Source organism: Marmota flaviventris, chromosome 11, assembly GCF_047511675.1.
Source record: "Marmota flaviventris isolate mMarFla1 chromosome 11, mMarFla1.hap1, whole genome shotgun sequence".
NCBI lineage: Eukaryota > Metazoa > Chordata > Mammalia > Rodentia > Sciuridae > Marmota > Marmota flaviventris.
The window spans coordinates 6,381,926-6,404,703 of record NC_092508.1 but is presented as its reverse complement, the minus strand read 5'-3'; the positions used below and the strand labels follow the sequence as shown (position 1 = coordinate 6,404,703).

At 43.1% G+C, this 22,778-nt stretch overlaps 1 protein-coding gene and 1 non-coding gene across 3 annotated transcripts in view; both read left to right on the top strand.

Moving 5' to 3' along the window:
* Positions 1 to 654: 654 nt before the first annotated feature.
* The window catches only part of Atg16l1 (autophagy related 16 like 1), a 36,384-nt gene continuing 14,260 nt past the window's right edge, over positions 655 to 22,778 (top strand). The window contains exons 1-10 of one of the 2 annotated variants that reach the window (XM_027941747.3): positions 655 to 908; positions 5,302 to 5,395; positions 10,294 to 10,399; positions 11,108 to 11,181; positions 11,866 to 12,117; positions 15,933 to 15,998; positions 17,915 to 18,001; positions 18,614 to 18,670; positions 19,560 to 19,662; positions 22,334 to 22,439. In XM_027941747.3, the coding sequence (XP_027797548.1) occupies positions 794 to 908; positions 5,302 to 5,395; positions 10,294 to 10,399; positions 11,108 to 11,181; positions 11,866 to 12,117; positions 15,933 to 15,998; positions 17,915 to 18,001; positions 18,614 to 18,670; positions 19,560 to 19,662; positions 22,334 to 22,439 (1,060 nt within the window). In that variant the 5' untranslated portion in view covers positions 655 to 793. The remainder of the gene's footprint in view (positions 909 to 5,301; positions 5,396 to 10,293; positions 10,400 to 11,107; positions 11,182 to 11,865; positions 12,118 to 15,932; positions 15,999 to 17,914; positions 18,002 to 18,613; positions 18,671 to 19,559; positions 19,663 to 22,333; positions 22,440 to 22,778) is intronic. The other variant, XM_027941748.3, reaches the window with a different exon arrangement.
* Positions 20,560 to 20,831, top strand: LOC114097997 (small Cajal body-specific RNA 6). The gene has a single exon (XR_003583660.2). It is a non-coding gene; the product is annotated as a small Cajal body-specific RNA 6 (non-coding RNA).

The following is a 22,778-nucleotide window of genomic DNA, read 5'->3' as shown; positions in this document are numbered from 1 at the left end:
TGTCTCTAAATAAAATACAAAATAGGGCTGGGGATGTGGCTCAGTGGCCCAATGCCCCTGAGTTCAATCCCCAGTACTCCCTCCCCACTCCACTCCCCCCCCCCAAAAAAAAGTAAAGGTAGGCTTGCCTTGTACCAGGCACAGCGCTAATTGAATGAAATAGGTTTTCCCTTTTGTTTTTTTTAGATTTTCCCCTGTAATGTGCACTAAAACTCTATGAGATCGTATCATTACTGTCCCTGTTTAACAGATGGGAAACCGAGGTTTAGGGAGGTTGTTATTCATGTATAACTACTCCGATCCTTCATGGGCAACGGCCCCTACTTCTGTTTGTAAGCTGAGAAAATAAAGAAAAAGGGGGCAGACCAAGTAGGAATATACTAAACACGTAAAAGTCATAAAGGAAACAACCAGCGGGCAGAAACGACCCCTTCGGCCTCCTTTCCGCCAGAGTTGAGTCTCCAGCGTGGCCAGGACGCCTCCCAGCGGCCATCTCTATGCCTCGACGCTTCCGGTTTCGGGCTGGCGTCACTAGCGAGAGTCCCAGACGGCCCGGGCCGCGGGCCTGCGTGTGGCGTGTGTCGCAGGCGAGGAGGCGGGTCTTCCGGCCTCACTAAACCATTTCCGGCGGGAACCGGAAGACCGTCCCAGATGGCCTCGGGGCGGCCTGTGCGTGGAGCTGATCTCTGGGGCTGCTAGCCTTCCGGCGCTCTCTGGTCGCCTTATGCTGCGGGCTGCGGCCGCCTGCCTCCGCTGGGATTGGCGGCGCTGAAGCGCCGGGGCAGCGTGCGACATGTCTTCGGGCCTCCGCGCTGCCGACTTCCCCCGCTGGAAGCGCCACATTGCGGAGGAGCTGAGGCGCCGGGACCGGCTGCAGAGGCAGTCGTTCGAGGAGATCATCCTGCAATGTGAGCAGTGCTGGCGCAGGCCGGGAGAGGGGCGGGCGGGCGAATCCGCCGGGGGCCCGCGAGAACCCAAGGCCGAGCCCCAGGCCGCCCGCGCGCATGGCTGCCACCCGGGTGCCTCGCGCCTCGGACGCTGCCAGTCTCCCTGAAGCCTTTTTCTTCCTTCGTTTCACCCTTGGGGGTCGTTGTGGAGGGTCCCCTACCGAGTCTTGTGTGCACTGTGGGCAGGTGCCTTGAGTCTGCACGCCGTCCTGGCGCACTTCGGCAGGTGGGCTCCAGAAGCATCGCGTCGGGCCATCTCGCTGATGAGGCAGGCATTGGTTGACATCAGGCGCCAACGTGAGGGGTCAGCATCGATGCCTAGTGTCCTAGAGCGTGTGGCCATTGGCTTCTGAGGGTCCTTTGCCCTTATTCCAACTCGGTGTTCTTTCCTTAGTGGGGAGGAAGGTACCCTCTGCTGTTGATGCAAAACCACCAGCGGGAAAGTGGATTTCTTCACCACCACCTCTTGCCTTTTAAGGGTACAGAAGTGTTTCTCACTCTCAGATACGTCCTAAGGAATAGATCCTTGCCCACCTCCCCAAGTTACAACTTACTTGACACATTTGGGGGAAGCAGCCGCCACTCCTCTTGCCTGAGGATTGATGAGAGGATTCAAAGTACAAATAGTTGCCTGTTATTGAATTCTGATTGTGTTAAGTCAATGGTGTTCAAATGCAGCTGCATTAGAATCACCTGGGGATTTTTAAAAAGCATCCCCACTTGATAGATGCAGCAAATCAGAGGGGCTGGGGCTGTAGCTCCATGGCAGAGCGCGTCCTGAGGCACTGGGTTCGATCCCTAGCACCTCATAAAAATAAACAAACAAAGGCATGCTGCCCATCTACAATTAAAAAAAATAAAAAAAAAATAGTTCAGAGCCCAAGCCACACCCCAGATCAACTAAACCAGAGTAAAATGGAAGTAGAAAGAACACAGGTGTATCTGGAGGTTTTTTGGTGGTATTGAGGACTGAACTCAGTGCTTCACCTATGCTAGGCAAGTGCCCTATTGCTATGCTAGAATATGTATTTTGAGATTGGGTCTTACTAAGTTGCCCAGGCTGTGTCCTTGAATTTGCAGTTCTCCTGCCTTAGCCTCACCAGTCGCTGGGATTACAGGCCGCTACACCCAGCTAGTATTGGCATTTTAGGATGCTTCCCAAATTATTCTGGTATGCAGACAAGTTTGAGTACTGTGGTGAATAATTGGCATCTTCGAAATTCAGTGGAGCAAGTTTTACTGTTGCCATTTTTTACATCTGAGAAAATTAAGGCCAATAGTAAAACAATTATTTGGGGTTGCATAGCAGATTAATGGTGGGGATGGGTTCACATTTAGGCTCATGATCCTTATCTTTTGCATTTGTTTTTCTTGCTGGAACTCCCAAGAAATGACCCTTTATTGCCTTCACTGCCTCTGTCCTCTTTAAAAAGGGGAGCCCTTTAGGAAAAGGGAATGCTGTGCAACTGTCATGGTCAATTCGTTATACTCTTAGAGAACCTGGGAGACCAGAACTATTTCAGAAGCATAGGAAGAAGCTCCTCTTACTCAGTGTGATTCTCTCAAAGGTTATGTAACTTCAGTTCTTAGGTCTTGGCTGAGTGCTCATTCTTTAAAAGGTAATACATTTAGTTGGGTCAGAGTCCCCACTTGTCCCTTTACTTTTTCAATTAACTTTTTTGAATCTGATTTGCTGTATCTATAAAGTGGGGATGAAGCTTGCTCTGCTGCTTCATAAAAGCAGTGCTGTGTTTAAGTGCTTTGAAAGCCATCTGTATAATAATTTATAAATGTAAGGTGCTCATAACCCCATAGACATCAATTGAATGTTTTTCTGCACTTCAAAAATGGATATGGTGGGCTGGAGTTTTGGCTCAGTTGTGGAGCGCTTGCCTAGCATGCATGAGGCACCGAGTTCAAGTCTTAGCACCTCATATTAAATAAATAAAAGGTCCATCAACAACTTAAAAAAGAAGAATTAAAAAATTTTTTTTAAAATTCATGACAAGTCGGGGGGATGTAGAGCAGTCAGAACAAGAGATTGGAGATGGAAAGAGTGCTTTTTTTTTTTTTTGCACTGGGGATTGAATTCAGGGGCACTCAACCCTGAACCACATCCCAGCCCTATTTTGTATTTTGTCTTTTTAATATTTAGTTTTTAGTTTTAGGTGGACACGATATCTTTATTTTTTATTTTTATGTGGTGTTGAGAATCGAACCCAGAGCCCCGCACATGCCAGGCGAGCGCGCTACTTCTTGAGCCACATCCCCAGCCCTATTTTGTATTTTCTTAAGAGACAGGGTCTCACTGAGTTGCTTAGCACCTCGCTTTTGCTGAGGCTGGCTTTGAACTCGCTGTCCTCCTGAGAGCATCCTGAGCAGCTGGGATTACAGGTGTGCGCCACTAAACTAATGGGTAGTGCCTGCTTGCGGGGCTTAGAGAAGAGATGGGGATGAGAAATTAGGAGGAGGCAGGAGAGTGAGACACCTTGACTATTCAGACATTCTGTTTAAGTTGGAGGGTTGACATTTGGGGAGAACAGTTCCAGATGGATTGTACAAAACCAGTATTCCTCAAATCCCAGCCTTCCCAAGCCAGTTAAGTTTTCACCTTCCATCAGCCTGGAATTCCCTGTTTAATCCTTGCCAGAACTTGAAGAGAAAGATGAAGAAGCTCTGGGGGGAGGCTTCCCTGATTTCTGGCCTTGTTTGTAGTAAAGGGAACCTTTGGAAAGAAGCCCTTTTGAATACCTTGTGTCTTGGTGATCTCCAAGGGTGGAATTGCTTTCCTTCCTGTTCAGCTGCACTGATCTGTTCAACCAGCATAAGGGAAGAAAGTGTCTTGTTTCTGCCCAGGAGTTCTATTTTCAGATATCAAGGAGAAACTAGAGTCAAGATAGAGAAGCTCTTTTAACAGGAAGGGTTGCTAATATAAGTCTTGTCAAAATTTTGTTTTGGAGCAGTTTTTATCTCAAGACTTACAGGGTTTGTAATCACCTCCTTCAAATGTAGCTGTTCTGTAAGGTTTTCATGGTCAGTTTCTTGTTCTGCTTCATGCTCACCAGATGGTACCCCAGAGGGTAGCACTTCGACATGCTGAACTGAAGAAACAGTTTCAGAATCCAGGTCTCCCTAATCTTCCCTGGTTTCTCCCCCAAGCACAGGGAGGGGCTCTCATCAAACTGAGAAAACTTTCCAAAAGAAATTGGATTGTTTTAAACTCCCTCCCTAGCAATTTCATCAAAATAACTAGGAAAGATTAACCACACCCAGACAGGCTTTTATCTACAGATTACCTGGGAGACATCTGTAAAATAAGACACTCTTGCCTTTCTCCATTTCCCTCTCCCCTGTGAGGAAGGGTATTAAGCTTCTACCATATGCTCCTTCTATTATAACAGGGGTTATTTGTCATGACCCTCCAATGAGGGTAGTGCCCCCCTCATTCTGTTAGTGTAACCACCTGCTTTTACAAACTCTCATTATTGTCAGTAAGAAAAATCTATAAATTTCTCGTCTTACTCTTTCATATGTTGGCTCCAACCTTTATTTTCAGCTACTTATCAGAAAATTATGCTGTTCCTTCTTCCTGAACCATCTTCTTCCTTTGAGACCTAACTCATGTCACCACCTGTGAAACCATCCATGAAAACAAGTCATTATTCTCTGGACCTTTTTATAATTTACCACATTAGATCTGGATTCCTTCCTGTTAAGGACTCTCATTTGTGTTTGTATTCATAGTGCATAGTGTCCTGATCTAAACGGTAGTCATATTTGCCAAATTCAAGTGCTTCTGTATTACTTAAAGGTGAATAGCGTTTTGTTTTGTTTTTGTACCTGGGATTGAACCCAGGAGCACTTAAACCACTGAGCCACATCCTCAGTCCTTTTTTATTTTTTATTTTGTTTGAGTCAGTGCCTCGTTAAGTTGCTGACGCTGGCTTTGAACTCACAATCCTCTCAAGTTGCTGGGGTCACAGGTGTGCATCACTAAGCCCAACTGGTACATAGCATTTCACTTTGCCATTGGTGTTTTAATTCCCAAGGTAAAAACAGTTAATTTTGGAAGTAGAACATTTTGACTCCCTCAGAGGGGTGACATTCCTGCAGGTGTTACTGTAGCTGGGCTGCCCAAGTTAGGTCAAGAAGCATCTAGGAATGTATGTTCCTAGATTTTATACGATTGTTACAGTATGCAATAATGAGGACCTCACACTTTGATACCTAATAATGATGTCAAAGCAGGTCTGTCTTTTTTTTTTTTTTTTTTTTTTGGTCCCAAGTTTTGTAAGATATAAAGTATAAATACAGTATAATAACTTAATTTCTGAACTATTTCTTGTGTATATAGATAACAAGTTGCTGGAAAAGTCGGATCTTCATTCAGTGTTGGCCCAGAAACTACAAGCTGAAAAGCATGATATACCAAACAGGCATGAAATAAGGTATTTTGAAACTAATCTTTATTATTTGTGTCATTGTCTTTAGCATTTGTCTCAGTTCAGTTGTCACTTTTCTAAAAGCAAACCAAGTCCTGTTTTCTTCTATGCTCCACTCCAGTTTTTGTCATCTCCTTTCAAATAAGAACTGCTAAAACCAAATAACTAAAAGCATTGTTTAAAAGATCCGTACATACCTAGAAGACTTACCAGAACAATGCTCTCAGCTTGAGAAATTTCTGAAGCAGTTCACGTGGTAACCCTAGGTCAGGTTATCTCCTAACCCAGGAATACTTAGAGACAAGTAAATATTCCTGAATAGATTTACAGAACTTTTGTTAAAACAGAATTGACTGGCAAATAAGCACAAATTGCCTTTTATACAGTAAGGTCTGTTTGATTCTTATTTAATATTTTCAACCTTAGCTTGTGAAATCAAATTAGCAGGTTGCAACAAGCTTTTGTTTCTTCATTGTATTTTAAGAGAAAGTGTTTGCCCTGCTGTGTTACATACACATGTTTATATAGGGTGTTTGAAATATTTACTCATGTATGTATTACTGTATGTATACATTACTTAGGGTCATGTTCATAAAATCAAAGTCATGCTTCATCAAAGCAGCTTAAATGGGCTTATTCTAGAGTCTTACTGGCCTCTTTCCATGATGTTTGCACATTTGTTGGTCTGGAAACAGTGCCCATTATATTTATCTATTGCTTTATTCTTTTTGCACATCGATTTAACACTTGGCAATTGTGAAAACAAAACTAGAAATTTAAGGGTTTGTTGTTGTTGTTTTAAGTGGTGGGTATGGCCTCATTGGGAATCTTCTGAGTAGTTGCCTGCCATCTGTGTCTCCTAATCTGGCAAGACGGTCTCCTGGGAGGCGAGAGTGGGAAAGATCCCAAAGCACAGATAGTTTCCCCCATCTGGGTTCCGTTTTTTGCTTAATAACAGTTCAGGAGATCCTGTTACTTTCGCTCCTGGGGTTTCTTTCATAGTACTTAAGATATTAGTTACGATGTAAATAAATATCTGACAATTCTTTTGGCTAAATTTCACTGGGATAGTCAATTTATTGAAAGTCTTTTCCCACAAACATTATCTGTAATTTGTCTTATTCTCCTGATTATCTTGTTCCTATTAATGTGTCCTTGTTTCCCATGAGTCATCTATGGTTCCTTTCTCCCTCAATATCTTTCCCCTCCATGTATCCACTTAGTGCCCCAGGTTCTTTGCCCCACAGTCTCTCAATCTGTCCCTTAGTTTACATTTATTTTGCCATTATCCTCTTTCTCTCATACCTGGACTTTGAAGAGTCTGCTCACTTCAGGCTTTTGTGACTGCAGTATGAACTGGGCACAAAGGGGTGTTTGCTAGGGGTGTGTTAAAGATATTCAGAGAAGATAAGTGCCTGGTTGATTTCCTTCCCTATGCCTCCTCTATCTCTCCTTGGGTCCTGCTCATTTCATTGTAATTAACCAGGAATTTCTATACCTGTACATCAGTTATTAGATTTTCCTTGTGTTTTCATCACTTTGCCTAGAGGCAAAATTCTGACTCTTCAGCCTGAGAGTAGTTTTCTAAGTATGGTTCCCGAATGAGTATCATCATCTGGGAAGTTGTTAAGAAGTAGGGGGGGTTTCCTTTGTTTTTTTTGGCACTGGGGATTGAACCCAGGGGTGCTTTACCTCTGAGCTACATCCCTAGCCCCTTTTATTTTTTGAGACAGGATCTTGCTAAGTTGCTGAGACTGTGAGACTGTCCTCAAATTTGCGATCTTCCTCCTGCCTCAGCCTCCAGAGTTGCTGAGATTACAGGCGGATGCTGTGGTGCCTGGCTAGAAATAGATTCTTTGCCCCACCCCCAAGACATACAGAAATTTTAGTGATGGGTCCAGTAATCTCTTTATGTCCCAAGTTTTTAACTCTGAATATTTCAAGAAAACTGACACGGGAGCATTAAAATAGGTTGAAAATCATAATCTAGACTTCACACATAGTATTATATTCATGTCAATGGTGTTATAATTACTTTTTGGGGGGTGTGTGTACTGAGGATTGAACCCAGGGCCTTGTGCATGTGAGGCAAGCACTCTACCAACTGAGCTATATCCCCAGCCCTTACATTGTTATTTTTAAATTATATGATTACATGTTGCATGTTGTATTTAAGTTTCACAGGTGTTCCACATCTGGGATGATGGGACCAAAATTGGTTTAAAAAAAAAAAAACCCTGTAGGTGATTCTGATAACCTCTAAAGTCTGAGTGACACTGCTTTCCTAGCCACTCTGAGGCCCTGTGAATGAGCAGATTCCCAGCATCTTTGAGCTTTTTTTTTTAAATGAGTAAAATAGGAAGTCTTTGACCAAAAACTTGTTTTTTAAATTTTTTAGTTTTCATTTTACAAATCTTTTTTTCTAGAATGCCAGTTCCTGGGGAGGAGGGGCCACATGTTTTGCTTCACATAGTCCATATTGCTTTGCATTTAAATGAAAGGATTTAGTACAATACCTTCTAATTGGTCTTCCTAATTTTAGATGGTTTCATGTAAGGCACGTTCCAGTGTCTAATCTCATGGTACTTCATGGGCTAATGTAGTAAAGTGCCTGGTCACCTCAAAGGTGAGTCATCTTGCTTAGATATGCAGCAGGTATTCATGTGGAGTTGGAGGGTGAAGTTAGGAGGATTATTATTATACTGCCTCCATCCCTCTTTTTTTTTTTAATTTTTACTTTTATTTTTTAGTTGTTAATAGACCTTTATTTTATTTATTTATATGTGGTGATTAGAGTTGAACCCACTGCCTCACACATGCCAGGCAAGTGCACTACCTCTGAGCCCCAACCCCTCCTTCCCTCCTTTTTATTATGTTACAGGTCATATGTAATGGGCTGCTCTCCCCTCTCCCTTCAGAATGGGTATCTTGGCCGGCCTTCTATGAGCTTTAGTTGAGCATTAGATTTACCTGCGTACTCAGTATGGTCTGGTAATGCTCCTCTGTAGTTTCAGCCCAGACCCTCCTCCTGAGCATAATTTCAAAATTCTAGTGTTGTGTTAAACCAAAACTCTTGAGGCTAGGGAATTCCTGAAATAAAAAGACTTCAGTTTTGAGGAGGGTAAAAGCCCTGCACCCTGCATGTATGCACCCCTGAGAGAGCTTTGGGATAGGAAGGTAGCCCATAAGGAGAACTCGTTGCTTTTGGTTGGGGTTCACAGTCCAGAAATTGTATTTGTAAACAGGGGATGGTGGCCCTGAGGGTTTGCTGTGATGGGATTTTAAGTCAGTTTTTCAAGGCTTCTCCCCAGGAGCTGGTATTCTAGAGAAAAGATTTATAAAATGAAAGCTGCTATAAGAAAGCCAAACTCTTGACCAAGGATTTTCTAGTTTACTTAACAATAAAATAAGGCTTCTGGTGTTTTGTTTGCAGCTAACTGTAGTTAACTGATTAGTTCTCTTATCTCTTTACCCTTTGACCTTTGGAAGGTAAGGTATCTTAGAATTTTTCTTTGATCAGAGTGTACTGCTATTTTTGATATAATACAAATAATTTGCAATTTGTGTATTGGGGGGGTGCTGAGGATTGAACCCAGGCCCTTGTGCATGCAAGGCAAGCACTCTACCAACTGAGCTATACATCCCCAGCCTGCAAAGTTTTCAAAACTGAATTCACTCTTTTTTTGGGGATACCAGGGATTGAACTCAGGGGCACTTGACCACTGAGCTACATCCCCACCCATATTTTGTATTTTATTTAGAGACAGGGTCTCACTGAGTTACTTAGTGCCTCACTTTTGCTGAGGCTTGGCTTTGATCCTCCAGCCTCTGCCTCCCGAGCCGTTGGGATTACAGGCGTGTACCATCACACCTGGCGAATTCACTTCTGATCTAAACTCATTTTCTGAGGCTTCAGGAACATGCACATGTAAGCCTTTAGCTTGGAGCTGTAAGCCTTTAGCTTGGAGCTCTCCAGAGGTTCAGATTCTGGAACCCTTCCACTTGACATGCACATGGATGTCCACAGTTGATCTTTTTAGGCCTTCCCCAGACCTGCCGCACCCACCGTCTTGCCATTTCAGTAGACAGGCACCTGCCCTTTACCAATTGCTCAGATCAAAGGTCTTGATCATACTTGACCCCTGTCTTTCAGACCCTACTTTCAATTCCAAGGCAGGTCTCTTCAAAATGAATTTGACACATCTCCCCACCTCCCTGCTGCCACCATAGTGTGAGCCTCAGAGCCTGCTAATGGGTCTCCCTGTTTCTGCCCCTGCCCTTTTGCAATCTGCTCAAATCCATCCAGTGGTCTTTGAACACCACCGTCCTTGGGGGGCTAAGGAGGTTTGGCATGATCTCTGCACCTCTCCCTTAGCTCCTCTGTCCCTCGGCACCTGAGCTGTCACCCCCCCCACACACACCCTGTGCTTCCTCTCAGGCTTGCTCCATCCTCAGAGGGTCCTTCTCTTGAGTCCACCTGGCTTGTTCCTCACGGCTTTACTTTATTGTCCATCTACTCGATTGGTTGTCAGCTGCATGAGCAGAGCTCCATAGTCCCTGTCTTCCTGGCACCAGCAGTACCTGATACATGACTGCCACTCAGGCACTTAGCAGTGAGTGGGCTGGTTGGCTGCTTTGTATTTACCTGCGCTTTGTTCAGGAACCCAGCCGTTTATTCCTGCCCTGACTGGTTGTGGCATGGGGTGTTTGGTTTGCTATACCATGTGTCTCACAACTTCTACTTTCCACGCATTACTGGGAATACTAAATGGTTTCTTAGCTAGGCTGATATGTACATGTTTGAAATTCTGGGGTTATTGTTCCATTGTCTAATTGGAGAGGTTTGAAGTCTGATTCCCCCCACCCTTTTTGCATATTTTCTTGATTTGGCTGGTGGTGATTAGTCCTGGACATGATGGCACATGGAATGACAGTCAACTACAAGAAATGGCTCAGCTGAGGATAAAACACCAGGAAGAACTGACTGAATTGCACAAGAAACGTGGGGAGGTAAAGACAACTCCTCTCCCATTCTGTCTTCTCTTTCAAGGGTCCTGTGCGGGAGATGGGAGATCAGCCACTTCCCTGGGAATTAGCAGCAGTCTAACTAAATTAGGCATTAAAAGCTCTCTTTGTGGGATTGAAAGAGTGGGGAAACACGAGGAAATGCAAGGTCCTTCGTGGAGAGGTGAGCCATGGTCAAACCACCCAGTTACCGTGCTTCAACAATGGTGTGAGAGACACAAGTGAGGAAGCTTTTGAGAACAAAAAGGGGCTTAGAGTTTGATTCACTAAAGATCTTTCTAATACTTATGAAACTTTTTGAGTGTGAACTCCAAAATTTCAGTTATTAGAAGGAGTCCTAGTTGTGTTTACCCTGAATGGTCATCAATGCAAAGCTCCAAATGAGAGAAGACAGTTAACTAGCAGTTCAGCCAAGTTGATGTGAGATCTGGGGGTAGACAGGTATTCTCAGCAAGAACCTGGTAGTCACCTAGAACACTTCATCCACATTTCCCTTTGCAAGGGAACAGCAGACAGTTCCTAGGCACATTACGCATACCCCCTCTGCCATTTACTACCTTTCTTGATACCTTTGCCCAACCCCTCAAACACACACCTTTCTTTATTAAAAACTAAGTGGATTGTCACCCACTATTGGTTTTCAAGTGAGATTCTTTTTTTGAGTGACTTAGGAGAGTGTTCTCTGTCTCCCAGTTAGCTCAGTTGGTGATTGACCTGAACAACCAAATGCAGCAGAAGGACAGGGAGATGCAGATGAATGAAGCAAAGTGAGTAGAAACCTTTCCTCCTTAGGGTTTGGTGATTGGTTCACATGTTGTGTTTTGCTGTACCCTTTGAATAGGGCCTGTAACCAGTGGTAGCCGCGCTGCAGCCAGCAAGTGTCTTATTCCAGTCAATGCAATCTGGGCCCTTTTTCTGTTCCAAGGAAAGGCAAGCTCAATTCCCTTAGGCCCCTAGGGTCCCAACATTCTCTAGGGAAATAACTGGCCCTTGCAAGGGTTCCAGAGCATTTGTAATCCCCTCATGGTGGCCTTGTGTGGATGTTGGTGTCTTCCTGTGGTGGAGCTGAGGCTATACTGAGAGCTTGGGACTCATGGGTGGTGTGTAAGTGAGCAGGATCATTTTTGATCAGAAACAAGAAAACGGGGATTTGGAGTCTTAGCACCATAGAGCTGCAGAGCCTCACAAAAATACCTTGCGAGCACCTAAAGTTTCCCTTCCTTCAAATCCTGCTTTTCTCAAAACTCTTGTTACTAGTCATTTGTGGGCAGGAGGAACCTTGCACTGGGTGTTTCCTAATAGGATTGTCCTGCACACCGTTGGTCCAGGTCTGGTGTGTGGCTCATGTTATGCTACTGGGCTAAGTTCACATAGTTGGCTTGCCCCCGTCCTCTGGCTGTAATGCAGGACTCTGGCCAAGGACACTTCCTCTTCTGACGGCATGCTTTCAGAATTGCAGAATGTTTGCAGACTATCTCTGACTTGGAGACAGAGTGCTTGGACCTACGCAGCAAGCTTCAAGACCTTGAGGTAGCCAACCAGACCCTGAAGGACGAATACGATGCCCTGCAGATCACTTTTACTGCGTTGGAGGAGAAACTGAGGAAAACTACTGAAGAAAACCAGGAGCTGGTCACCAGATGGATGGCCGAGAAAGCCCAGGAAGCCAACCGCCTCAATGCAGAGAACGAAAAGGACTCCAGGTGGGCATAGTCAGTGGTCTCCTTTTTCAGCAAAGCAGAAGCTAGTTCTTTAAAAAGAAAACAACATACAGGTTGGGGGTGAGAGTGTACCTGGCCTGTGCAGAACAGAAAACACTAACAGAATCACCAATAGTGATAGTGAGAATAAAAGAAATTTGCGTTTATAAGGATACTTGATATTGAGCCATGGAATACCTCCCAGAAGGGCAGGGCAGAGGCCTTCTGACCAACAGCAAGGAAGCACTCCCATCCTGTACACTAGGAATTTGCATCTGTGTGGTAGAAATGAAGCTTTTTAGAAACCTGACCCCATCCCCAATCTATGACATCCATGCTCAATGTCCACTGCCTTACATATGCTCCTATTCAAACGAGCAATATGGCTCTTAGAGCAGTTTTATCCAGATGTGTTCTGACCAACCAATTCAAAAGTTTTTGGCACCAAACCCATGATACAACATGGGAAAGCTGGGAGAAGGGTATGATTCATCTAGAAAAGCAAAGAAAACTAGCTGATGCACTATTCACAGAAGCCCAGCAGAATTGAACCCTTTTCTAAAATCCCCATACCAGTAGTTCAGTACTTCATTTAGAAGACAGATTATAGGAAAAATCCTAAGGAGTAACTGAGCTTATGCCCTACCACATAATAAATCCACTTAGATGGGAAAGGCAGTGTAAAATCAAAGCCTTGGTCAAGTTAGAAAATTTGAGGGACCGTCTGTTTATTTTATGAAGTGTTCCTAAAAAGGAGTCTTGGAGGACTTTCCAAACATAAAAGTAATGATATTAAAGGGTGGCAGTTCAAATTTTTTTAGGTTTCTCAACATCACAGAACTAAAACAATGAACCAGGAAATGCTCTCTTAAATATCCATAATAGAGTCAATAAGGAAAGATGAGCACAAAGCATAGGTGGTTCATAAGAGCAGACTTGGTTGTGGTGAGTAAATACCACAGAAAGGGGTGCTAGGGGGCAGGAGTACTGATAGTGTGGGGCTGCTGACTGCTTGAGGGCTGTTTGGAATAAGGAGGATCCTACCATTCTGGACTTGAGAGCCCCCTCTTGTTGGACTTTGTCCTAAGGAAGTAAGGGGACTTTTTGACAAACATTCATGATGGCATATTTTTCGTCAGTAGTAAAAAAAAAGATAGTGCATACCTTGGGGAACAGTTAAACTGTGATATGTTCATGCAATGGAATTTTATAAAGCCATTTAAGATTATTTTTTTAAAAATATTTTATTTTTTAATTGTAGTGGGACACAATACGTTTATTTATTTATTTATTTTTAATATGGTGCTGAGGATCAAACCCAGGGCCTCGCTCAAGCGGTGGCGCGTTCACCTGGCATGCGTGTGGCCCAGGTTCGATCCTCAGCACCACATAAAAACAAAGATGTTGTGTCCACCGAAAACTAAAAAATAAATATTAAAAAATTCTCTCTCTCAAAAAAAAAAAAAGAATACTTGATACTGAGGCTGGGGTTGTGGCTCAGTGGTAGAGCACTTACCTAGCATGTGTGAGGCACTGGGTTCAATTCTCAACACTGCTTATAAATAAATGAATAAAATAAAGGTCCACCAACAAAGAATACTTGATACCTAAAATACAGTGATATAACTGGAAATATGAAATATGTTGAGTGAAACGAACTATATTCATAACACCCCAGTTTTGTATGAAAGACTGGAGGGAATTATACTATTAATGATGTTTGGTTTTGGGGGTAAGATGTTTTGTTTTCTCATTTTATACTTCTATTTTTTCTAACTTGCTGAAGTTTCTACTGTGAAAAAATGAGTTTCTTCTATCATTTCTACCTCACATTAACTGTAAGATAGTTGGGCTTATGGCATGGTGTTCTCAGGCGGTGTGAGGGTTGTGAGGGTCGCAGGGTTGACAGGATGCTGCCAGGTGCCATGATCATCATCACTGAAGAGCCATTGGAAGGAGAAGCCTCTGAGCGTCACAGGGAAAATGATGCTAACCTAACAAGACCGTTATATATCTGCCCCTGTCCTTTCTTCCTCCCTTTGAAATGACTTCCAAGGATTGTGCCCTTGGACTATTGAAGGTGTGGGGCACCTGCAATAGTCAGAATCCCTGGAAGCCTACCCTCTGTGTTGCCTGCTTTCTGCTAAATCCCTCTGTCCTTGTCCCTACTTCTAGCAGCTTTTGTTGAGCTGGGCTGTGATGGAGCACACCAGAGAGCTTTTCATGTTCTGCCTTCTGCAAAAGACCATGTCCCCACAATTGGGCTCAATAGCTGCTATTGCTTTAAGATGCACTCGAGGGCTATCTGAACTATCAGGGAAATACCTGTCCTATCAGCTCCACTGATGAAGGCCTGGCTCAGGTGCTGTTCTCTTTTTTTCCTTATCAGTTTTTCACCCCTTGCCAGAATGGGGACATGAAGGTAGAGAAAGGAGTAGGTTTCAGATGGTCTATCAACAAGTGCCATAACTTGGAGCAGCATAACTCCCTCCACATTCAGGTTCTGGTTTTCTATCAAAGGTAGTTTGAGGCTCTCACAGCTAAGAAAGTTTTTGTAAATTGTATATTTTATAATTTTTCCTTTGAGACTTAATTTTCATCCTAATGGAAGAAGCTTTTTCAAGCTATACCTTCATCTCGTCCCAGGATTTTGGTAGGCCACTTAACAGGACTTTTCCCAGTTGGAGAAATTGGCACTGTGGGAGAGGCCGAATAGAAGTTCTAGCGAGTTATTGATTGGAGCTCAAAAGCAGGGCTGGAGTTCCAGGTTGGGGGCATTCACAGATGAGTAAAATTGCCAAGGAAGGGAGAACAAGGTTGCCAAGGTGAGCTCCTGAAGTTAGGATACTAACTGAAGTTAAGGAGGGGTGGATGAGGCTCTTTTACATTCCCAGTTAGCTGTGGATCCCAGTTAGCCATGGTTAGCTTTTGTCAGTTAAAAGTTATGTACACTTTGACAGTTGAATTTCATTAGACCTCACTTGCTTTATCTGTACAGGGGAAGTAACAGTGCAGTTAGCCCTCAGAATCAACAGGCTCAACATCTGTGGACTGCTTAGGGAAAAAATGTGGGTTTGTACTGAGCATATAAAGACCCTCTATTCCTGTCTCTATCCTAACCCATAGAGTGTACCAATTATTTTCATAGCATTTATATTGTAGTAGGTATTATAAATCATCTAGAGATGATTTATAGTATATGGGACGATGTGCCTAAGTTCTCTGCACATACTGTACTATTTGGCATAAGAGACTTGAGCATCTCTGGATTGTTGTATCTGTGTGTGGGGGGGGGGGTTGTCCTAGAACCAATCCCACACAGATACTAGGGGACAACTCTACTTACCTCAAAGGGTATTAGAAGAATTTAATTAATTGATCCATAAGATGATTAAACCATGCCAAGTACAAGTAAGTCCTAAGTCAATCTTTACTATTCTTGATCATGCTGTGGGTGTCTTAATATAGTACTTTCTAAGACGGCTGCAAAAAGCTGTTGTGGCCCTGATTAGCCTTCAATAAACCTGAAGTGCCTTCTGTCCTAAGAGGCCCTGGCCCCAGCAGGTGACCTCCTTCCTTGCTAGTTCACCTACTTCCTCTTATAACATGATCTCTCCTCTAGGCATTCCTCTGAAACCCTTTATAATGGGGAGTGTGTTGAGTTTGAGACTTTGAGTGTCTTGGCCAGGGTAGCTGCTATTTTGTATGCACTGAATGTTCAAATGTGCTATGGAAACTAGCAATTTATTGCAAGTGAAGCCTCCATGTTTTCCTTACACAAACATAAATGATGAGCTTTTTTTTATTTTTATAAATAGGAGACGGCAAGCCCGGCTGCAGAAAGAGCTTGCTGAAGCAGCAAAGGAACCACTGCCAGTTGAACAGTAAGTAAAGACCAATCTAAACTGTGTTCTTAACCATTTGTCTCTTAAAATTGTTGTTTTATTCCTATATAGTCACTTTAAAGATATTAGAAAAGAAAACTGAAGCCTGGCATGGTGGCACACACCTGTAATCCCAGCAGCTAGAGAGGCTGAGGGAGAAGGATCACAAATCCTTTTTTGAGGCTGGCTTTGAATTCATGATCCCCCTGCCTCAGCCTCCCAAGCCATTGGTATTACAGGCGTGTGCTACCACCCCTTGCAAGGATTGTAAGTTCAAAGTCAGCCTCAGCAATTTAGCAAGACCCTGCCTCAAAATAAAATATAAAAAGGCCCGGGGATGTGGCTCAATGGTTAAGCACTGCTGGGTTCAATCCCCAGTTGGGGGGTGGCGGGGGACAAAAGGCAAAAAGTCAAAACATAATTCTGCCACCCAGAAAGTAACACCCACTCAACCATTTTAATTTTATTTTGGTGGTTTCTGATTCCTCAATTAAAAATGAGGTACTGAGTAATATGACCATGTTTCTGATTCTTTATTTGGGATAGATTCTTGAAAATTTGTAGAGTCAAAACTGTTTTAGAAAATATGACTTTCCAAAAAGTTGTTTCTGTTTACACTCCTCAGCTGGGTGTGGATCCAGCTTTCTATGTCTGGGAGGCCTCATCATGTATCTGTCTGCTGTTTTCAAGTGTAGCCTAGTGACTAGGTGAGGCATGATTTAGAGGGCTACAGTATCCTACCCCGGGTCACCCAGGAAGGACCTGCACAGGGTGCAAACCTGAGAACTTTGGCTAGAGGTTCTTTTCATCTTTGCTTCCTTAAGAGTCAAACCCTCTTTTTAAAGGCTAGTTGGCAAGTCCTAGTATTTTCTCATGGTCCTGGGCCTGTGCAAAGATCCAGGAAATTTAGGAACCCAAGATTCTCTTTGAAACTGCATCATTGTAGGCTCAGTTCATGTTTGGCCCTCTTGCCCTCTGTATAATTCTGTTGTCCTCTTAGCCTAGGTGACTCTCACAAATCTACATCTGTGAAAGCCAGCCAAGAAGGAAATCAGGCACAGCCTTGTTCTCATTATTCTTCTCTACGTCCTGGCCAAGAATGTGGAGCAATTATACATAATGCTAGAATAAATAAAAGAAGACAAATTTACTTTGACATGGTTTAACTTGCTTGGTAACAAGTTCTTAAGTATATATTCATATAATCCAGATAATTAATCAAAGAAAAGGAAAAATCTTGCTTTCAAGTTCTTGAGTCCCAATAGTAAGTGATGAAATCTTGGCCTGTTACTTTATTATTTTACTTCTCCATGAAGATTGTGGCACAGTAGGAGGTCATTAAAACCAAAATAATTATTGCCTTCCCCCAGTCAGGAAAGACATGGCCTCTAAAAATATGGAAGAAGGGGAATTCCAGAGGTGCTTTGCATCCAGTGGAATAAACAGCAAAAGCAGCGTGTTCCTTTAACAGGTGCTCTCCCTTGGAATGTGTTGGATTCCCCAAATGTCAGAAACACTGAGAGCTTAAACAAAGCCTGTGTTATCCAGAGTCAAATATGAATGGTGTTTAGAGTTTGCTCTTGAAAACTATTCTCAGTTGGCATTTTGGATCTGTTTTAACAGGTTTTTTGTTTGTTTTGGTGCTGGGGATTGAACCCAGGGCCTCACATGTGCTAGGCAGGCACTCTACCAGTAAGCTACATCTCCAGCCCCAGTGTTCTGGATCTGAACAGGTTAAATGTTTGTTTTCACATTTATCTGTAGTGGGAGAGCTTCCCTTTTCTCTAGAGAACCTTTTACCATATCTCTTATAGCCAAGTGTCATAGGTTGTGATTAGAAATGTAATGGCCTTTGCAAAACTGATTCTCTACAAAGCCCCTGATTATCAGAATAAACCTCTTGCTCTTCGTTCCAGGGATGATGACATTGAAGTCATTGTGGATGAGACCTCAGAGCACACAGAGGAGACCTCGCCTGTGCGAGCTATCAGCAGAGCAGCCACGTGAGTAGATGGGTGAACAGGGGACAAGTGGAAGTTTGATAGCATATTTATGGGCATAGCGAGAACATAAATATGCCCACACCTCCAACCCTCTTGGTGGAATAGCTAGCATCTTATATACCACCATGGAGAACACCAGTTTGTCTGGTTCACCTCCACCTAATGGGAATGGGAGGGAAGCAGAACACAGGTGGGTGTCTTCCTAAAAGATTGCCAGTTAAACCTTATTAAGCAGAATGACCAGATCTCGGGGCTCAAGGATTTTTTTTTTTTTTTTCCTGTTTGCTAAAGCAAGACTAAAAGAGTGGGGATTGGTTATTAACACTCTGAAATTGTTAGGTCAGTTAGATTAAATTCCTTGTCTAAGGTTTTGTTTCCAGGCAAATTAGTTCAATATTAGGGAACCTTGTTTCTTTTCAAACTGCTAGGCTGGGTTTTCCCTTCTACCTTCCCATTATTTCCTGGTGGTTCAAATACTGTGAGTTTTTCTTGGCTGAATTTTGGGTACTAAGTGGGAAAAATACTCCTAGGTACTTGTTTTATGGGCTGTTTTAATTGATAATTTGGGCGAAATGTTTCTAAGGTTTAAACCTATCCTCCCCTCCTCTTTAGTAAGCGACTCTCGCAGCCTGCTGGAGGCCTTCTGGATTCTATCACTAATATCTTTGGGTAGGTTAGAAGACCTTCACCTTTCCTTTTTTAAATGTGTGTAAATATACTTAAGCATATGTACATGATTTATTATTTTTTAATTGTACACCAGAATTTCAGTGGTGCAGCAAATACAGATACCTTAATTTTGGCCATTCATGTAGCTTCCTCCTTTTTTCCCCAACTTCTTTCTCTTAATCTCGCTTTGTGCTGATCTCTGGCCTTTCCCTTTAGTCTGTCCGAGTCTCCCCTTTTGGGGCACCATTCTTCTTCTGATGCTGCCAGGTGAAAGTATTACCCTCTTAGCCAAGCATGTGAGTGTGGGTCATTGATAGTCACGCTGATCACGCTGCACTGCCCGCAGTCATCAGATGTCCACGTGCTAACCTGAGTGCTTTGCATGCTCCCAGGAATGAATGCTGGAAGCCCCCCAATCTGGGCAGTAAAGTGGAGCTCCTTGTATAGTCATCATGCTCTTGGCCTCTTTCTTTTGGCATGCATTCGACTCCACCTTGACCACAGTGTATGCTGGGGGTGATTGTAACTAGGCATAGAAATCATCTTAAAATAGTGTTACAGAAACACCAAAGAGCTACCTCTGAGCTAGCTGTTAATTTAGTTGGAAAAAGTTCCTAGCAGTTAGCAAGGTAAGTGATCTTACAGGGCAGCTTTTTAGTGCTGTTTGGGAGCCCATGAGTTAGAATGCAGGAGAGTGAGGAATGCGTTGACACACTCCTGTTGCCCTCTGCATGAGGGTGCTTCTTATGGTTTGAAGGGTCTGGAAGGAAAAAGCTATTGACAAAGATAGCCTGCTTAAGCAAGATCATCTTTAAGGCCTTTCTGACGGCTTGAAGAGTAGTGATCCTGTGCAGTCTTGTCTAATATTTACCTTTGTGTTATTCTTTAGGAGACGCTCTGTCTCTTCCTTTCCAGTCCCCCAGGATAATGTGGATACTCATCCTGCTTCTGGTAAAGATGTGAGGGTACCAACTACTGCCTTATGTGTCTTTGTAAGTATGCGCTCCACCAAGCTTGGTATGGTAACAGGGCCTGATCACTAAAGGGTTATTTTCATAGTTCAACTGAGCTTTCTGTCATTCACTTTTATCAAGCTCTTATACCTGCTTGCTCTGTCCTCTGTGAGGGATTGGTATATTTTGCTTAGCTTTAGAGCACAGAATTTACTACAGCCCTTCTGGGTAATGTTACACTGGCTGTAAGAGAGGATTTGGTAGCAGGAGGGATGGGGTAAGGGAAAACTAATTAGGGATGGTGAGAAATTAAAGTAATTCATGTAATTGTAGTCACCAGATAGCTGCAATTTAGGGTGAGATTCTAGCTAGTGGTCTGTTTTGGAAGTCTAACAGGGAAGCTCTTGGTTTCATAAATTAAACCCTTGTTTGAATGACTTCCTACCACTAAGAGCTTATGATTGGAAGCAGAACACAGCCCTGGGCAGAAGCCACTGTGACACCAGGACTGTCATCTGGAGTTCAGAGCTGGGTCCTGGTACTAATAGATAATCCTTATCCCAGCTAGTGTAAATGAACCAACCTGGCAAATGTCAGGTATCTGCTGGGCCTGTGAGAGCACTGGAGAGGGAAAGAAGGGGCAGCATGAAAGCAGAGCCAGAGTTGGGTTGACACTGGTGTGGGCCAGGTATGGCCAAAAGAGGTTGCTTTCTGAAGAGGGAAGGATTTACTAGAAATATGGAATGGCATTTAGGTTGTGGGAGCTTTTAGTTCAGGCACCCAGAGGAACTTCCTTAGGTAATTCCTCACAGTGGACTGCCTAGTGACTTCATTGTCAACTAGCCTGTATTGGAGGAGGAGTTAGATTGGGGAAGGGCTTCTTCCCATTCTGATCTCGCTCCTATGATTCCCCAACAGGCCTGAGCACTTCACAGAGGTCAATGATGATTGGTAAAAGGTCTGATTGCACTGAATGTCACAGTCCCTTCCTTGCCCTCAACTCCCAGCAGCCCATTTTTCCCCCCAGCACATTAAGTCATGTGTGTGGGATGGTGGAGCAGCTGACAATCAGGGATTTTGTCAGTGTGTGTTTTGGAGAGTGAAATATTCACAGCTGACTAGTATCCAACAGAACACATTCCTCAGGAGCTTGATGAGTGGCAGGCAGGGTGTGACAGTGCATGATCTCAAGTTTTCAATCTGAGACCTCGGGAAAAGAAAATTTATTTTGAAAAAGGAAATGTCAAGTTCCCTGTCATGAAGATTTTCAGCAGTGGGATATATGAGGGAAAGTGGGAAACCAAATCATCAAAGTGCTGCTCAATTCCGAGTCAATTAATGGAGATGCCAGTAGCAGTAGCTCACTACCCACACTTTGCTGGGCTTGAAGCAAATCACAAATGGCATACTTCACCCAGAAAAAATTTCTGTATTCACTGTCCTATTAAGAGAGTGAATTATAGTGATGCCTATTATTCCCTCTGCCCCTTTTGGGGTGGGATGCTTTATTGCCTGGATTGCGTTCTTATCCTGAACCATGTGTGCCATCTTTTGAGCTTATATTTCTCTGTTTATGCCAGTCTCACATTTCCCAAAGGAACTTTTTTGCAGATGAACAAAAGGAGGTTTCAAAAAGTTAAGAAAGCTTGGCAGAGATCATACTGGTGATAAGGCTAGATTTGTTTTGTTTCAGAAGAAATTACATAGAAATCTGCCAGGCTTGGTAGTGCATGCCTATAATCCTAGCAGCTAAGGAGAATGAGGTAGGAGGATCGTGAGTTCAAGACCAACCTCAGCAACCTAGGGAGGCCCTAAGCAACTTAGTGAGACCCTGTCTCTAAATAAAATACCAAAAAGGACTGGGGATATGGCTCAGTGATTGAGTGCATCAAAGTTCAATCCTTAGTGTCTTGTCCCCACTCAAAAAAAAAATAATAATAATAACTACTAAATAGAATCCCCATTGTAACATTAATGTACATCTAGGAATAGGACCAGTGTCTGCTTAGAGTAGGACTTATCAGGAAAGCTTTCTTAGCCAAGTGCAGTAATGCAGACCTATAATCCAAGCTGCTGAGGAGGCTGAGGCAGAATGATCACAAGTTCAAGGCCAGCCTTGGTGACATAGTGAGACCCTGTCTCAAAATAAAATTTGGCTGAGGGTTCGGTGGTAGAGTCATAGCCCAGTTGTAGAACACTTGGCTAGCATGCATGGGGCCCTGGGTTCAAGCCTTACTACCAAAAAATAATAATAAGAAGAAAGCTTTATTTATTATGAGAGGCAATATACTACACATTATTCAGATACATAGTGTTTAGCATTAGTAAATTAGTAATAGGAGTAGATGTAATATCTGGCCCAAAAGAACCATTTGGTTCTAAGCTTGCTTTTAAGCTAATAGGGTATATACAATTCAAAGTGCCATTATTCTTAGAAGAAATAAGATTAATGCAAAGACCAACTTAAGGCAAATTATCTACTAATTTTGCTTTTTTAAGGTTGTAGTGCAACTAAATAAATGAAGCTGTAACTCTTAAGAATAAAATGCTACTAGCACCTTAGAAGACCTTGGGCCAGCAGTCCACTTTAGATTATGGTTGGCTCCCCCTCTGTTTAAGGATGTGTTTTGCCTCGAGTTAGGTGTTGAGTGTGTATGTGTGTTTTGGATTCGGGAATAATACTGATGGAACTTGAAATATGGTGTTGTAGGATGCACATGATGGAGAAGTTAATGCTGTACAATTCAGTCCAGGTTCCCGGTTACTGGCCACAGGAGGCATGGACCGCAGGGTTAAGTTATGGGAAGCATTTGGAGGTAAGAGCTATTGGTGGAATGTGGTTGCCCTTGCTCTCAGGCACTCTGAGTTGTTTATCATCTTAAAGCATACAACTTTTTTTTATGTAAGAATCATCTGACCAAAGCATTTTTACCATTTCAATTTCTCTTTATATCTGAATGCATGTTTGTTCTTATTTCTCAAGCAATGACTAGAAAATACTGTTATTATGAATGTTTATCTCATACAGTAATCAGAACATCAGAACAAAATAGTACCAGTTTTAGAAGGAAAATAAATCTTTATAATTAAACTGTACATCAAGCTGTGGTTTATACGTTTGTTTCCTCCTCCCTCCTCCTCCTCCTCCCCTCCTC